Raw genomic sequence first — 18,739 nt, 5'->3', positions numbered from 1 at the left:
ATCAGAATGGTGGGAAAGTGGAGGCAACAAATGCTAATGGTATATTTATTGTTACTTTTGTTGCACCATGTTCGAAAGCGAGTGCTTAGTTACCATCACATCAGAGTTTACTGGGTGATGCTTATGGAAGCAATCTTGATTCAGCACTTTTATAAAATCTGAGGGACCTGTTGGCTGAATATGTTGATGTATATAGACTGTCTAAGTTAAGCAAAAATAAGTTGATGTCACAAAAATACAGGTGAAGCACATTTGATTAAATACCGAGGAGTGTAAGACGGTTGTGCATTTATTTTAGTGCCTACGCTTGTTTCTCTACAGTTTTCGTTTTTGCATGTGACGTATATTCTTGACTGTGTATTGTGCAAGTCCAGCCTGTTCTCGAAATTTTTAGAAGATTCTTTAGTGTAAGAATCAACAATGTACTAGGTGTGTATGCAGTACTAATAATTTACAGTTTTATTGCCAATTTTGTGATCGTTCTAGAGTCTCTCGTGATTCGTATAAAAAGCAGATAGCGAGAGACAAGATTCTTATTGTTGAACAGTTACAGTCAGTGTGCTATTGGCATCGGAAGCTACAATTGTGACTAATGCCCATTAATAGGAAACTATAGAATTTGACCAGGAACGTTCATTGGTTTAGAACATAACAAACCATTCAACTTCAATAAATTAACTTCGGTCCTTAGTATTTCTACTAGAACATTAAATATCATCGCTGGAAAGGGCAGCTTGTAAGAGTATGAGGCTAAATAAGCTAGGTGGCATAAACGAGGTGTGACAGCAGTATCAATTTAGAATTAATTTGCTCATCGCGGACCTGAATCGTCGATGAAATATTCAGTTCTAGACCAAATATAAGACTCAGTACAGTCTGTAAGTTTGTAAAACTCTTGTATATAAACCATTTTTTGTAATAACTATTAGTAATAACCGTTATTATAAAATGTATTTTTTGTTTGTATATTAAATATTTGTGTTAAAAACAGAAACTTGTGTGTATCGATCTTGTTGGTGAAGATACTAAATTTGATACATTTTAACATTTAATTAATCCTAAATTCAACTTTAAATTTACGGTTATTTGAAATAGTAATACGTTAATATACGTAACAGAATAAAGCGTAGACTCGTCCGAAAAAGTACACTACCTAACGATAGCCACCATACAGTCTTCCATGTGGCACTGAATGTGAAGTAAACACTAAATTATAGGAGATGTTAAAAAGCAGAATCATTCAGCCTTCAGAGCATTCAACTTAAGTAATTATTATCGGAAAGAAGAAGAGTATGCTAGAGACGTTTACTTATTTTAATTAAAGTTTTTAATACCCTGGTTTTTCTTTGGTTTTGGCTGCTTTCAATTACTAACCGTCTTACACTCCTCAATTTTTCAAGGTTTCTTTTTCATGCAGCAATTTTAATAGTCTACCGTTTTTATTCGTTTATAAGATGATTCGCTTATAAGACGGGTCCCAACTTCACCTGAGAGATTGTCGATATTCTGTTTAGACTCGTTTATAAGACGAAGGAAGGAAAGCAGGTAACGAGAGAAAAGTGAAAAAAATGGAAATTAATAGAAACCTAATTTTGGGTTTCGTATACGATATTTCGATTTCAGATTAGAAGGAGAAAAATAGAAGAGATAGAAAAGTGAAAATAAATGAATAAATCCAAACTCGGTGTTCAAGCGTTTAATGGAATTTCATCAACTATTTTATTTACTGTATGATAAATATTCATATTTAAAACACATAACAAAGAACAATCTAACGCACAAAACTTATCACAACATATTTCAGTATCAAAGTACGTTTATGCTAACTTTTAAACCACATTTCTTCAAAGTAGTAAAAGAGTTTACGCAAACTGCACATTAATAGAACACAGCAAATCAGTATGCAAGTTATGAAATTCAAAAGCCTTCGTTGTCGCTATCTCCAAACAGTTCATAAAACTGCTCCTCGGACAATCCATCATCGTAGAGGTCACATTCCTCCGTGTTCACCTCCTGCTCTACGTCATCTCTGCCGCCGATAAACTCACTGAGAAGTTCATCATCCTCACTGCCGTCAATGGAATTCGAAATTCCGCATTTGAGGAACGATCTGATAAACTGAGTGAACTAAATTTATTTTCTATGTCTGTAGACCTCGCCTATAAGACGGGCCCCCCAATTTGAGCCCGAAATCTCGAGGAAAAATCCCCGTCTTATAAGCGAGTAAACACGGTACATGAAAAGTGGGGGTGAAGAGAAAAAGTTTTTCTGAGCATCCCCTGGTCGCATTCAATCCCAGACGCTTGGTTTGAGTTTGAATGTTTTAAATAAAGCATTATTATCATGAATGAACAAAGTTTGAAATGCTTGTGTTATAGGGATTTGTATCTTTTTTTTCGCGTAAAACTACACGAGGACTATCTGCGCTAGTTGTGCTTAATTTAGCAGTATAAGACTAGAGGGAAGGCAGCTAGTCATCACCACCCACCGCCAACTCTTGGGCTACTTTTACTCGTATTACGAGTGCCTTAACAACCTGGCCATACTAGGGCATTTATGTTATTAAATTTAATTTACAAGTTCAATATTAGAATTGAAATATAACCTTGATAAATGTGGAATACTATGTGTTTGAGAGAAGTGTTTAAAATTTACCTTAAAAATTAATGCACACACGTTAGCATAACTAAACTTTTAAAATTCTATAATGCTTTATTTTTAAATAAATACAAAAGGTTTATAATTTTATCGTTATACTTTATTGCCTTGTATATTTTTAAATCTCTTTTAAACAACCAAGAGCGTACAAATATACCTGCACTGTTTATCCTTAGCACATATGCTACAAAATTATCTTTTTATGATTTTGCAAACAGTTGTACCAATTAAAAATCCCTTAAAAGTTAAAGGCACTTAATGTATTTCGTTTAATATTATAATGTTACGTGAAAGAAACATCAATAGATTTCTCCGTAAAATTAATTACAATATACTTTATTAATCATTTTAGTTTTTGATTATGCATATAGTTACTTTACAGATGATCACGCAGCATGTGTATGAACATTTTTAATCTCTAAAGAAAATCGATTTTCTTTAATGCTTTTAAATTGTTAAGTACAACGATATTTTGTTATTTTCATTTCATAAGCTGAAGGGAATAAATTTGACTGATATTCAATTCTCGTATAACATTCGCCAGTAGAGGGAGAATGTACATTTTCCTTTAAGAGCGGTCTTCCCGCCAAAATGTTCTGAACGTAATTATTAATATTATATGTTTGTGTTACAGGGTTTAATTTTAACATTTGGTTTGAAAGATTGTTCATGAGAATTTTAATATCGATATTGCATTATTAGACAACTGGTATTTTTAAGACACTGAATATTACTGTGTAGATCACAGACTTTTAAATTGGTGCGATAGCGAACAAATGTTGAAAAGCTGTGGAAAGAATATTCGATGAAGAGTTAAATACAGTAATATAGTAATAAAAGTTTCAACTTGAAAGTAATACTTGCAAGTTGTACTTGATTCCCATTCTTTAGAAGTTGGGTTCAATAGTTACTGACTTATCATCCTTTAATGTCTCTAGCATTACTTTGATATTTACAATTTATACAGTGATAGTACTATTTCATATTAGTAATTGTTAGTCTTAACTGAACTGTTACTGTGTGAGTGTGACATTCACTAATGTAATTAATAGCGGTGGTAACGTAAAACTCGTATTAAAATAAAAGTTTAACAGAACTTGTGCCTGTGCGCCAGACTAAGTTTTTCAACTGAAAATTTCGGTACTAAAACTTTGCAGGAAAAGTCGAACTGTTTGTAACTTAACGCTAATTGTTCTCATTGTCGTTGGTTAAAACTTCAGTTGTTGAATTTTGTTTACCACAGACTTGTAACTACTACTGACATTGTGACATCTTGGCTGAGAAATAAAGAAGTAGTAACTCAACCTTCAATTTTGCACTTGCAGGTTAAGCTGATGCAGTAATGGCAAAAGTTCATGTGTGTAATGTTGTTGTGTTAGATAATCCATCGTTATTTTATAATCCATTCCAGTTTGAAATTACATTTGAGTGTATTGAAGATTTAAAAGAGGGCAAGTATTTGATTTCTCTGTTTTTCTAAGTAGTAAACAAAATAAGAATATTATCATTAAGAATTAACCACAATTAAGGAGATACCCAAATATTTTTAAATGTAATTTATTAAAAGTTTATAAAAAGCATTGTAACATTATCAAATTCAAAAGGTTTTATTTATTAGGTTTAGTGTATGAACTTAGTCAGATTGAGTTTAACAGAATCTTGATTTCCTGGTCTGCAATTGTGTGGTTGCATCATCAAAGTATAACTGAATAAGCATATAAGAAATGGCTGATTTTGTGACCTGAGGGGTACTTACAACAATACAGCACTTTAAATAAGAATATTATGGGCATTAAGTGACAGGTAACAAAATGTGTGTATTATTATATATGTATAACAATTTCTATTCATCTGTTTAATTTATCTGATAGAAATTTGTGAAATATGTATTTACAGTTTGTGGTAAAGGATCTGTTGGCTAATTTTTAGTGTATATTTGTCAAGTTTGCTACTACCTTTTTTTTATATAGTAATACTATTCTTCATTTAATTTTTAATTTGTACTTTATTCCAATGCTCTTAACATGAAACTTTATAAGTTAGTGTACAACAGTTAAATATGTTCTTTGGGATGTGTATTAATATTAACAATGCTTTAGTGGCATATATCTGTGTGCATCAGCACTTTTTTAGTATTAAGTAATATATCTGTGATTATTGCTTCTTGGTAAAACCCAGATGTAAACTTCATATTCTTTAAGGTTTTACATGAGATTAGGCCAGATTTAAAATATTTTTGTTTGCTATAACCCATTGACCATCTGAAATTGGAGCAAATTGATATTTCTTTTACCTATCTAACAAACGTTTTAGTTATGCAATGTGGTAAGCATGTCAAATATACATGACTGGTTTAATTTAAGTAGAACACAAGTGTTAAATTTAGGTATTTTTACAAGCAATAGTTTATCACTGGCTTCTTTATGTAACTGTGTGAATTATGCATTGCATGGTTTAATTGTTGTAAGTTGGTGATTGTTGTATTAATTCACTGTGTTGCTAGTAATTTTTAGGATTTATTGAGTATTAATACATCATAATATATTGTAATGTGAAAGTACTAGGCTTCAGTTTGGTTATTTATAAATGCATTTTCAAGTAAAACAAAGTATGTGATGGATCTAGAATTCTTGATTGTATTTGTAAGTTTAGCTATAAATAGCATATAGTGGTGTTTCTTTTTTTCATTTAATGAAATCATTGCAGTTTATATTGTAATAACAGAACAGGGAAAAGTAATTTATCTTGCTGTCTTCTAAAGTAATTGAAGCTCTGTGCATTTGATAAAGTTACTATGGTTTGAAGTTCTGGATACAACTGTGGTGATTAACTGCATAATTAACATTTAACTTATTTTAATATGTTTTAAAACAAGTGGACTGTTTATTATATAAACTTAACAACAAGCCACAAACATTTATTGTAAATAATTTAGGTTATTCATATATATATATTGGAATTTCAACTTCCACATCATTATGTGAGGGGGGGGGGGTCATCTGATTACCAATTGACAGCTTACTGCTGATTGGCCAGTGCACTAAGGTGTGACAGAATGGCTTATCTCCAGGATCCTTCATGCTAAACTAATAAATACAGAAGTAGTAGAGAAGAATTTACAGTTGACAAACATTCATTAACAACATTGTGAACAAGTTTGTTCAGGGTATGCATCTCAAAAAAAAAATTTCTGACAAATTGACAATTAGAAACTTACCCATGTTGAGGTAAGTAGTTGTATATTTACTTTGTGAACAAGAAGAAATGGAAAAACAAACCACAGAATTGTTGGAAACACTCAGTTCAACTTTGTTGATTGATATTGACCAGCAAGTGTGTGTTGCAAAATAACTTAATTTTTGTAGTTCTCTTTGCACTATGAATATTGATAGCAGATTTATTCATAGTTTAATGCATTATGTTTTATATGATCAAAGAACTAGTAGTATTTTCAAATTATTTTTGTCAAGCAATTTGAAAAGAAATGTTTACCTAACTCATTCACATTTGAAATCAGTTTAGGATAATAGCAAATAGAACTTTTTTAAGTTTGGTTTTAGCTAACAAAATCACTTGTAGTGATTGAGGAAAGACTAGTTTAGTGATTGGATGGGAAAAAAAGCAAAAATTTACTAACCCTATCATAATGGTCCACTGGTCAAAGGCCATGTTATCATTTTGGGATGAAGAACAGTTTTTAATCATAACATGAAAATCATTTTCCACTTAGACTAGTAATGAAACCAAAGCTACATTTTGTAGTTGAGAAGAATGTTATTGAAGTTCAACTAGTTGTTTCTAATACTTAAAACATATTTACTCTAATGTACTGTTTCGTTGTTGTTTGAGAAATCTTGTTGGCAAACTGTACTGATACCTATCAGTTTAAGCATCTGAATCATTCCTCCTGTAGTGATTCTGTACAGAAAACAATTCTAAGGTGTCTTAGTAGTTGACAGTTTGATAAACTAAGTACAATTTTTAGTGATCTGTCTCATTATTATAGTAAAATGTTTTTACAAATTGAAAAATATATAACAATCCAAGAGATTTTCAATCTCCTGAGAAAAACCCTAATCAAATAAAGTTTCCTAAAACTAGTGTCTCTTAATAATGAGCCTTTATCTGTTGAAAGTGCAAATAATCTGTATGTACACATTCTTAGGAGTTTCAGTGAACTGTTCAGTAAGATTCAAATGTCTTTTAGCAGTTTAATTAACAAGTCTTTAGAAGATATCTTTAATAAATTGTTACATAAATCTACAGAGGATGGCTCACAAGCCTTTCAGTAACTCTGTAGAACTTTTAACAAACTGCTTAGTAAGAATGTAGATGTCTTTAACAAAATGTATAGTAAATCTATAAGATGTCCTTTTTTTTCTTTCCAGAAACAAATGTTCCACGTTTTTTTTTTCTAACTGTTGAAAGTTTTAAATCTGTGAGGTTTATCTATGGTTCTACTTTAATATTATAAATATTAGTTTGCATATTTTAAGACTTATTACTGACTAACACTAACAAAACTGTAACACTGAATGCTATGAGTATAAGACATAGTATAATATCTTATTTTTCATACCATACAGGTTGTGGAGGTAATTGTGTTACTATGAAATTAGAAGTTGCATATCTAATGTTTTTTTATGTATGTACAACTATCAAAATGAATTGATTGCTTTATTGTACATTATAGTACTAATTCTGTAATAATTTTTAATGTTTATAGATTTGGAGTGGAAAATAATTTATGTTGGTTCAGCTGAGAGTGAAGATTATGACCAAGTTCTTGACACAGTTTTTGTAGGTCCTGTGCCAGAAGGAAGACACATGTTTGTATTTCAGGTCTGTATTCAATGGTGTGTTTAAAACAATTGTGCCAGAATGTTGAGAAAATCCTAGTACATTTGTGGTTATTGAAAACTTGCGTTTCTTTTACTTGTGTATCCGAGTCAGAAAAATACAACTGATGTATTATCTGTTGTTTGTACAGCATCATAAACATACAAGTTTAGTCTGACAGTACTATATTTATAATTTAATAATTGTGATATTGTAAAAAGAAAGGTAAAGGAAATATATTCTGGCTCCTCTAGGCCATTGTGTGTATATGATAAATATTGCTTCTATTGTAATATTAAGGAAGTACAGTAGTGAAGAAATTTTTATACAGTGATTTATCTCTCTCACAAATAGGTTTTCTTGACTTGTACTGCATTCTAAATGCATAAATTTGTGCTCACCACTAGCTTTGATACTCTCACCTACCCTCATGTCTGTTCATGTGAGGCATTTGCATTCTGTCATGCAAAATATCATAAAATAACCCTCCACTTCTGTGATGTGTGAGCAAAATTTATCTGGTTAGGAAGTAATGGCTTCTTTCCTTGAACATGGCAACGAAGACTTGGATAATTTTTCTCCCTCATAGCCACACACCATTTTGGAGAAAGTGTCCAGGCTTCCTTCTCTATTTCTAGACTTAATAAATCAGGTATGTTATGTTTTAGCTTCATCTCCAATTTCCTATGCTTCTACTCCTGCCAGTGATTAGCTGTTAGGTCAGTATTTAGTGTTTCATCCCTCTCTGGATATTGTGATTCACGAGTCATTTTGGGGGATAAACTGTGTTCAGGAATTGGTATTGTTTGACATCTCGCATATTCTGGACAACCATGGCATATCATTGGTATGATTTTCCCTATTTAGACTATTATGAGTAAATTGTCCATTTGTGGGGTTATGACCCCAATACTGCAAAAGAAGATTGGTTGGTTGGTTGATTTGGTGTTTTATGGCATAAAGAAGCTAGGCTATCGGTGCAATAACATCAACTCCACCAGGTAGGCTTGAACCACCAACTTTTTGGTTAACAGTCGAACTCTCTAGCCAATTAAGCCATGGAGGCCTGCAAAAGAAGATAGTTATAAAGAATATGCTAATGGCAGAGAGGATTATTAAAATAAAGTCTGGCTTAAATAGCTGTGTAAAAAAGCAGTATCTAATGGGAAAATTACAAGCACTGTTAAAAATTGAACAGAAGTGTCATGGAAGGGTGTAAAGATCCATTGATGCCTGCCAAACTTGCATTTCATCTGTCACTTGCAAAAGAATGACTCTCTTTCTATAGCATGCAGAGAAACTAATGGTTCCATTTCTTGTAGAGTTTCTTCAGTGTGATTTAAATCTGTCAAACACGGGTTTGAGGAAGATGTGATTGTTGAAGCCCTCACTTATGAGCATTGATGTTGTTAACAGAAAAGGCTTACAACCATCTAAATGAAATAGATGTTAGATGTATGGCAGAAAAGATATTGAAGGAATTTGTGACAAATGAGAAAATCAGTCAAAAATAGGAACTTGAATTTAGGGTGGAAAGTAAAAAAATGCTTATTGTCAGTTGAGTTGAAGTTAAAGGATAAATTTTCACTACAGTACATATTTGTTCACAATGTGGCATACTTGGATCTATGTAAACATCTCCAAGGATTGGGAATCACGTGAAAAAAGACATAAAAGGTACTGCAAACAGTTGTTGATGATGTATTTGGGCAGTACAACTAGTACATCAGTGTAGTCAGCAGAAATGTTGAATTAAGGAATTTTGACTCTTTTTAAATGTAGGATAGATAATCATTTCTGTAAAAAAAAGTGCTGGCAGCAAAACATTTGCAAGGTTTGTCTCATGAGAATGCATCTATGCTATTAACAAAAGAGATTTTACTGTAACTTTCTTTAAACCTGTGTTTTACATCAGACATTGTATAAAGAGTGAAAAGTATCATTTTGTATACAGTCCAATGTGGTAATATAAAAATAAAAAAAAGTTCACATTATATTTCAAAGTAGGCCTTGTAATAAATTAAATTGAAATCCAGTACTGACTCATTATGCAGTCAGTTATAATGCTTTCTTGGATATGACGCTGTGATACCTTGGCTCTCAAAAATTTAATATCTTCTGCTCAGCTCATTACCAAGTGGCTTCAGAGGCTAAAATAATTACTCTGTCACAAAACAAAGGAATTTCATTTATCTGATCATAAATGATGTCATTAAAGAGAAAGTGGTTTAATTTTGTTGAGGGAACAAAAAGCTCTGTGATTTTGCTTACTGGTGAAACAGATATTGTTAAGTGTCAAAACTAAATAGACAAGTCATATCATTAATTCTGACAGGTTTAGAATAACTTTAAGCCTGTTCACTTTTGGCATGGTTTTAATTATCCAATGAAGTGCAGATTGTTTTTAAGATGACCCCTACATTGTGTTTGTAAAAAGTTATGGAATTAAGAGAATATTGAGTTTCCTTTGTTTGCAAAATATCAAAGTTTGTATTAATATTTTAACTTTTTCTATCCATTATTTCATATGTGGATAAAGAGTTATTTTATTTAACAGATTGGTTTTGTAGTATTTTGAATCTGTATCTGTTCAGCATGAATGCCTTCTTGATTAGTTGGTTATATTGCTGTTCCAACCAAGTCATTTTCAGGTTCTCCTGGCTCCTGACAGTAATGTGATAATGAGGCAATGATGTAATTGATAGATAAGGAATTTGTAAATGAAAAAAGTGTTGTGGAATTTTTATTTGACCAAATTGTATGAATCCTGTTTATAATCTGGCTGATGTAGATGTTTTAGATTTTATTGATGAGGTTTCTGGAAGTTTTGTTAGTATTGAGGGACCTTGGTTTGTGTATTAAATGTGAATTTAGTAACTTCTGAATTTCTAGGTGAATACATTATTAATTAATAAATACTTTATTAAAATCCAGATGAATAAAATGGAATGTCACTCTGTTAACCTGACATTTTTATTATTTTCTGAGTATCATTATGTCCTTTTTGGGATTTAAAAAAATGCCTCTCTTGTAGAATGTGCATTAAGGAATTTAGTATTTTGTTTCTGCCAAAGCCTGACATTATTTTCATTTACACCATATTTACTAGTAGTAGTACAATTGTTTTTTTTTTCTGCCTCATGCACCACCATAATTTTAAGTTTTGCATCATAACTCTGTTGTAGTCCTTTGTTAATTTAACTCTTTCTTGTTCTCTGTTTTTCAGTGTCATCACTCATTTATCATTAAAATGAGAAGCACAGATAATAATTACTACAAAATTTAAAATGAGCTCAGTGAAAGCAGTAATGCACCAGTAAAATTAACATATACTATGAATAACCTACACGTGGATTAGTTGCAAGAATTACCATGAGCAAAATTCTTATGTGCTTGTGTAGATGGATGCTATCTGAACATTCAGAAATGCAACAGGCTAGATAAGGGGGAAAAGGCCTGTTGCCATCTCTGATTATAAAGTAATTATTATTTTTGCAGCCTAATTGTCAATCAAAACACATTGCCTTATAATTAGACCAATATGGTATTTTTGCTAAATACTCTCAGATTTCTAACATTTTCACATCTGTTTTCATTTAATTTTGTTGTTTAAACTGCTCTTTAAATCATGTCTAATGTAGTGTAACAAAGCAACAAATTACCTGGCAAGAACTTATGGTAAACAATCTATGAAGTTACACTAGTAGCCTGTATGTGTTTGTTGTGGAGAAATTTACTTTACTTAATTTTTTTCCACTTAAGTTTTCTTAGCCTTCTCTATGTGAACTTTGTTTTTTTGACCAACTTACAACCACCATTTAACCATAAAACTATATGTACTATGATTTTTAATACAGTAAATGTACCTTCACTAGATTCGGCAAGCTTTTGATGAACATTATAAATCGTTTGTACACAAAAAATCAGACTTTCCAATTAAATATTTTTAGGAAGACATGCGAGTTTATGATTTGGACTCTGACCAGTATAAGTGGAAAATAATTTTCATTTTAATATTAATAATGGTTTTGTTGTTGTTTTTTTCAGTGAAACTAATATTATCTGTTACTTTCTCTACCCCTACAATACAAACTTGGTCCATTTGTCTAACTTGTTATCATCACAAGAAATTATGAAATCTAAATTACCCTTTTTTTTTTTTAGAATTGCTGAAAATTGTAACTAAAATGTAATGCTTATGTATCTTAAGCATGTTGGCATTATAACATTTATGTCTGTTTTCACTATATCACTTTTATTTCTTGAACTGTTTGACAAGCAAATCTGCAATGTTAAAACAACTTGTATGGCGACCACACAGCTCATGTTAGAGTAAGCAGAATATTGAATTACATAATTCTTGTGCATCTTGAGTACATATATAAATGATAAATTTAATTTTTTCTTTTTAACCTAATAATGAGCTATGTTTGAATGAGCAATTTGAAACAAAACAAGTGTCACATGACATATAGAAACAAAGACTGAAAATATACTGAAACATTTTCATTCTGAAAAGTTAACTGACTTTCACTTACAGCTTCTTTTGATTTGTATTGCTCTCTTTATGTGCAAAATGTTTGCCTGCCACTAGCTTTTTTTACTTAGTAATCTCCACTTGTAGAGGAAAATATTTTTATATTTTAAACATCAAAGCACACCCTCTACATTCCTACACTCAGTTACACAACCCCCTTCAAATATGTAATTAGCTATTGGTCAGTTACCTCTTTCTTTGTGAACCTGACGATAACCAAAGAAGGTAAAAACGTTGTTCCCTACTCTACATAAAAAATCTTCTCAACCCAAACCAGCCATTTTTACATATTTTTCTCTACAAGTAGGTTTTCTCATCACTGATTAATCTCCACTTGGTACAGTTGTGCAAGTAAGCACAACAAAATAGCGATAATAGTTCACGGGAAATGTTTTCGTACTGTGGGAAATTTGCCTTGCACACTACTTGAATTCAGCACTGTGCTGGAGTGTTAGACGGGGTTCTGATCCATTGTATCAAACTCAGTTTTCTTGTCTCCATCTTACCCTTTCATGCTACTTTTCAAACATCTTTTTGAAGCAATCCACCATTCCCTGACTTTTTCTTTCTTCACAGTATTATGTTTTTCTCCCTCAAAATCCAAGTCCTTGTTGAAAAGTTTCTTATTTTCACTGTGAAGCTGATATGCCTTGCTTTCCTAAACTGATTGCACATATCCCTCTGATTATTTTGTTTATGTTCACACCTGTTGATTACCATGTATAATTCATCTTTTGGTGGCATTAAGCAATTGAATTATTTTGTATACTTTAATAATATGCGCACTCAAATTTCCAAGCTATGCATGTCTCAGTGGTTAGTACATTAGATTGGATCTGCTGGTTTATTGTTGGAACTTCAATAATTTAAAAAAAATCTGTTCACACTTTAGAACCATGAGTGCATTATTTGGGTGATTCACATGGTACAGTTGGGTCAGACAAGAGCAGCCAAACAGTTTGAGATGGATGTTCTTAACTAACTGCCTTCCATGTAATCTACCTGGCAGATCTAGTTTTTATGGAACCTCTTACTAGAATGTTCCATACATATAACAGATACTTCAAATGCTGTAACAAAGTATTGCATTTAGAAATTTTTTATAATTTTATAAGATGCTCAGATAAAAAAAAAATAGTTTTAGTTAGTTGAATATGTCACCATAGAAAGTAAATAACAGTGCAAAGTATTTTCTTCCTTTAATGCTTTCTGAAAAGAACTTAACTTTTTAGGCTGATCCACCTGACCCAGCTAAGATTCCTATTCAAGATGCTGTAGGTGTTACTGTGGTTCTTTTAACTTGTTCTTATCGAAGAAAGGAGTTCATCCGTGTTGGTTACTATGTGAACAATGAATATGGTGATCCTGAACTTCGAGAAAATCCTCCATCTGTACCACAGTTTAACAAGGTGGGGTTTTCTTTTCTATAATATAGAACCATAGAATTCCACTATAATTTAATAAGCTTAGTAACTAAGATTTATTTAGATTTTAAAAAATATGACATTTCAAGCATACTAAAGACAATACATGTCTCATTGAAATTTTGGATCGAAAAAACATTGTAGTGTTTTCAAAGATTAAAATGGCAGGGAAAACCACTCTGGGGACATTCTAAGCTGTTGATTGTTTATTTACATGTCATATATTAAAGTTAGTGTATATAAGGGATAGTTTAAAAAAAAAGGTGAAAGGGGCCATCATGTATGATTCAGTACATAAGCCAAATTTCAGCGAAATAAGAGATATGAGGTTCTAATTTCATATTCTAGCATGCTAATATTAGCAATTTGAGTTTCTAATTTGTATAAAACTATACAAACATCTTATTTTAAACAGTGTTCCATTCAACATGCCACATGACTAGCTAAAATTTATATTTAAATGTATTATTTTAATATTTACTTTTTAGAAATCAACTCGTAGGTAATATTAAAGCTTGAATTATAATCTACAATTTGATTCCAGACTTTTTGACATAAATTCATAAAATAGGAGTTTGATAAAATTTTGAATTCAAGTTGACAAACATGATGACATGGCCTTTGAACCCTGACCTGTTGTAGAAGAGTTAAATGAATTTCAGTGTGCTTCCAAAACTTGTTTTTCACATTTTAATTACCTATATTTTTAGAAAACAGTTGGTATTGAGACTTGCATACCTGCGCTAAATGTTCATCATTTGATTGTAATTTAGGTAATCTGGATAAGGAATGTGTGGTTATTAATTTTTTTTTTGCTTTATTTTAGAAATTTGCACATAGTATGATGCAAAATCTGCTTATTAAGTGAAACATAAGGTTTAATGCATGGAATTATTCAATTGTTAAAGACTGAACTCTATATTCAATGAAAATTACCTTGTAATTAACTGTTTTAAAGAAGTTAGTTTTCTTTGGGTATGTTAAGTAGTGTATCAAATTACTGTCAATAACTAGCTTTAAATTATACTTCAGAATTAAAAAGTTAAATTTTTGGAAGGTCTTGTGAGTGTATAATTTGTTTGTAACATGAGTGCTTTAATTGGTATAAAATGTGTGTATCTTTTCGGGGAGATGAGTCCTTGTAGTTCAAACGAAAAAAAATTGAAAATTTATGTAATACAATAGCAGTTGATACTGTACAATTATTTTATAGAGTTGGAGTCAAAAGAAAGTTGTTTTTTTAAACCAGTTTTTAGAAACTTTTCATGTTGTTGTATTAATGCGTTTTCATTCATTTCTCTATGCCTAAATATATAGTTTCAACAATTCCTGTACTGTAACCTAATCAACATCATTGAAAGCTCATTAGGCATAAGAAATTTGACAAAATATTACATTTACCTTCATTTTCTCTCTTAAAATTCTTTTAGTTCATTATAAATATAGAATATTTCAAATTTGTCTTGTATTAAGTTATAGGGATCACAAGTGTTTAAGCACTGCTGAATTAATTACCCTCAAGAAAACACCTTATATAATATAAATTTAACAATAACCAAAGATCTATCATAATATAATTTCAGTGTTTGACTTAAATTATCATGCCCTTATCTTTCCTTAAAATTAAGCTCTGTATTTCAAAGTTTATACTAGTACTTAAAAGTATAGACAAGTACTTTTTATTATATAAAAAATTCATAATTTGCAATGAATGTTTTTCTCTTTTATGAGTGCAAAGTAATTTTCTTGATAAGATTATAAATACTTTTATTCATCTAAATATTTTCAAATATCATTTGCATAACCCCTAAAACCTAAATTTACATTAAATTTCATACTTCTTGGAGGGGTAATAAAAATGTCTTGGGTTTTGTATTAGTGGAGATTTTGGATTTTTAAAATATCCTTATAAAATTAAGAATTTAAAATTTAAATAAAACTAAACAAAATTTATTAACTATATTCTAATGCTGAGTTTATTTATATTCAGTTATAATAAAATAGCTCAAATTTTGAATGTAACTATGAAAGGTTGTCATGCATGCTTTGACCTATCTGATGTGTCATGTGGTATTTTTCACTTTGTTTTATTTCCATTGATAAAACTGTTAGAAGTTGATAGTGGACAATTATGTGCAAGCTTTATGCTATTTAGTTTCTTATGGTACAAAGTTTGAAGCAAAATACTTGTGCTTGTCTTGCATATGGGGCATTTTGCAGTGCATATTTGGTGCCCAAGCAAGTTAAGATTTATTCATCCTGACAGATTCTTATGTATATGAGACTATTCTAGGTTGATTAGAACCCCAAACAGAGGATAAATGATGAACAGTTAACCATTTCTTGCAGAAAAACAATCTTTAAATCACAAGTTATTGTCTAGTTGTAACATTGGCCTGCAAAGTGGTGTTTCTTAATTGATATGAATTTTATAAATGTTCTTCTCATAATTTTTTGCATTGTTAAATGTTTATATATCATAGATTTTTGGTTTGATTGATTTCAAGTAGAATTTACAAATGGTTTATTTTCTAGTACATAGAGTATTAAAGTAACATACTGTTCCAGCATGCCAACCTAATTTTTAATGTTACCATGAATAAAGTCTGTTTTTTCACTCATGCCAACTAGGCTTTCGAATCATGCTAGACTGGTACAATAGTATAATCCTGTTTATTTAATGTGAAATATGTAAAATCAGACTTGCTGAAATAAGAAAATTCACTATATAATATATATATTTACATAGATAGTATTCTTTTTGAACATTTGTTGCAGAATTAATATTATTTTAGCAAAATATGGATCGCAGGTGTCACTATTTTTCCCTTCTTAATCTTTACTTTTCTGTCTGCTTCTTTACTTAGTCATTTGATCATTTCATACAGTTTTATGGTAAGCCTACATATATTTTATGTATATGTAAGTGCATAAACACATTTCATATTTGTCAGAATTGTCCTATTTTGTTCTTCTAAGTTATTCTGTCATTCTATAGGTATTATATATTATAGCACTCCTATGAAACAAAAGTTAAACATAAATGAAATTCATTAAGTAATTTTACCTGAAACTGAATGGTATCTCCTATTTTAATATTTTATACTTGGTTCATTTCAGTCATAAATCTTGTATTACCACTGATTGATGACTTCTGTAATTTATCATACTGTTTATTACCTGAATCTGTCCTAATGAGTATGGACACAAATAATAAATATGTTTAATGGGATCAATCAATACCTTTACTTCTTTATTAAATATTTTTAATTTCCTGTTGTTTTTTGTTTTTTTTTCTCGGGTCATTTTAGTCGCAATTTGAACTCCAAAACAAAAAATCATCAAATTTAATTGCTTTTACTACACTTATGGTAATGTATGTATTGCAGTTTTTCTTCCAAGTGCTCGTGCACACGCACACACTCACTCAAATACGTGCTTGTTTAACTTCTTGACACTAGCACGTGGTGCAAAAACACTACTAGCATTTTAAATAAATTCAAAAATACTGCTTCACTTCTTTTTTTGTTATATTTTTGTGTTGGATAATACATCTGTTTTTGTTTTGAGATTAGAGAAACTTAAGTTAATTTTGACTAGAGTAGGATACCACATATTTGAACTCTTAAGTTTCTGATTTAAGAAAAAAAGTGCATGAAAGTCCCCTTTTTTAAAGGAATAGTTTAAATATTTTGTTTATTAATGACTGTCCCTTTAAATATTGGTGACTTCTATCTATTTTGTGTTAGCTGTAGATATTTACAGCTGATACAACCTGTGGGTATAAGGGCTAAGCTTGTAGCATGGTGATTTGAAACTGAAAGAGGGGGTCTAGGCAGGTAACATGCATGGTAGGTTGAAATTGGTACTGCAAGAGGTGGGATAGGCCCATGATGTGGCAATTTGGAATCAGTGCTACAACTGTACTACACAGTTTTTGTTTTATTTTTTAATTTAGATCACAAATATGAGGGTGAGATATCTTAATGATACTATTGGAAGAAATTGTAGTTACTGTATAGTGATTGTACACAAGTAGATGGGAAAATAGGGTACAAAACATTCTGTTACAGCAAAACTCTACCTCATATTGCCACTTTTAACTTAAATGTCATATTTATGAAAAATTAAAGGTACATATTCTATATGATGTGGATGCAAAAACCTGAATAGCACTGAAATATTTTTGGATGCAAATGTCATGTTATCAAATACTTCAAAATTATATTTCAAACAATTTATGTTCTTTAGTATTCTTCTCCAAGTCTTTAAGGCTGAAACTTTACTTCAAGAGGTTGTTTATAAGCAAATGTAGATTCTTTACAACATTTTGTTTAGAAATTTGTTTTTTAAATTTTACTGAACATAAATTTAATTCTCTTTGTATTTACAGTTGCAGCGTAATATCTTAGCTACAAGTCCCCGTGTAACTAGATTTAAAATTGATTGGAATGATAATGTTGTGGAAGAGATGAATGGAGTAGGTGATAAAATTATTATTGAAAATAACCATATTCAGCAGTATGAAGACAGCATAGGAACTCTAAAACCAACTGTTTCTTTTGATAGCAACCAAGGCATGGAAGTAACGTAGTATTCATTCTGTTTAAGTTTCATAAAATGTTTTTTTTAGTCATTCAAAACAGTTCTGTATTATTTTTTAATAAAATATTGTATTCATTTTGTTAATTCATTCTGAATAAACATATTAAATCATGTCTGACCTTATTATTTAATAAATAGAAATTCTCAAAGAAGTAGGTTAATATAGCCTCCCATTTGCAGTATCAAATATTTGTAGTGTTCAATCAAAATCTGTAACAGTCAGATTTTATCAAACTTAATGTTATGTAAAGTCTAACAAATATTTAAGCATATTTAAGTTTTCAGAAGTTATTACTTTATAGAATCTTTCAATCCTAGGCTATAGCCTACAAGTATTTTTCTTTAGCATGTAGTTTTAACTATAGAAACCAAGTTTGTATATTTAAGTATAATAACTATCAACTTCAAACAAAATTAGATTTACTTTATTCAAATTTTGTGTGGCTGCTCTTTGTAATGCTTAAAAAGTTAATTGACTTAATAGAGTAGTTTTTAAAAATTAGCTAAAACAAATCTACACTAAGAAATAGTAACTATGGGTTTCTACTGATGATTTGGTCAGTTTTTTTTGCTCAGTCTGAAAATTAAATTGCAATTACATCTAAATGTATGCTATTCTATTAATACGTTTCTAATAAACTAACACGGATCTAATAAACTACGAACTTTTTATATC

General features: G+C 30.5%; 1 protein-coding gene across 3 annotated transcripts; it reads left to right on the top strand.

Moving 5' to 3' along the window:
- The first annotated feature begins 3,122 nt into the window (after positions 1–3,122).
- LOC143224893 (histone chaperone asf1-like) lies at positions 3,123–18,177 on the top strand. Of its 3 annotated transcripts, none has more exons than XM_076453343.1 (5): positions 3,123–3,260; positions 3,984–4,109; positions 7,385–7,500; positions 13,267–13,443; positions 17,852–18,177. In XM_076453343.1, exons 2-5 carry the CDS (start codon positions 4,001–4,003, stop codon positions 18,050–18,052), a joined length of 603 nt encoding a protein of 200 aa, XP_076309458.1. In that variant the 5' UTR covers positions 3,123–3,260; positions 3,984–4,000; the 3' UTR covers positions 18,053–18,177. The 3 variants fall into 3 exon arrangements, with proteins under 3 accessions (XP_076309458.1, XP_076309473.1, XP_076309464.1); XM_076453358.1 differs by lacking the exon at positions 3,123–3,260 and adding an exon at positions 3,273–3,488; XM_076453349.1 differs by lacking the exon at positions 3,123–3,260 and adding an exon at positions 3,274–3,480.
- Positions 18,178–18,739: the final 562 nt, after the last annotated feature.

Source organism: Tachypleus tridentatus, chromosome 1, assembly GCF_004210375.1.
Source record: "Tachypleus tridentatus isolate NWPU-2018 chromosome 1, ASM421037v1, whole genome shotgun sequence".
Taxonomy (NCBI): Eukaryota; Metazoa; Arthropoda; class Merostomata; order Xiphosura; family Limulidae; genus Tachypleus; species Tachypleus tridentatus.
The sequence above is the reverse complement of the archived record's forward strand: the minus strand, read 5'-3'. Positions and strand labels throughout refer to the sequence as shown.

Coding starts and splice junctions, on each gene's coding strand:
- LOC143224893 (XM_076453343.1), top strand. CDS start 4,001: ATGGCAAAAGTTCATGTGTGTAATGTTGTTGTGTTAGATAATCCATCG. Junction 4,110..7,384: donor TATTGAAGATTTAAAAGAGG/GCAAGTATTTGA, acceptor TAATGTTTATAG/ATTTGGAGTGGAAAATAATT. Junction 7,501..13,266: donor GACACATGTTTGTATTTCAG/GTCTGTATTCAA, acceptor TTAACTTTTTAG/GCTGATCCACCTGACCCAGC.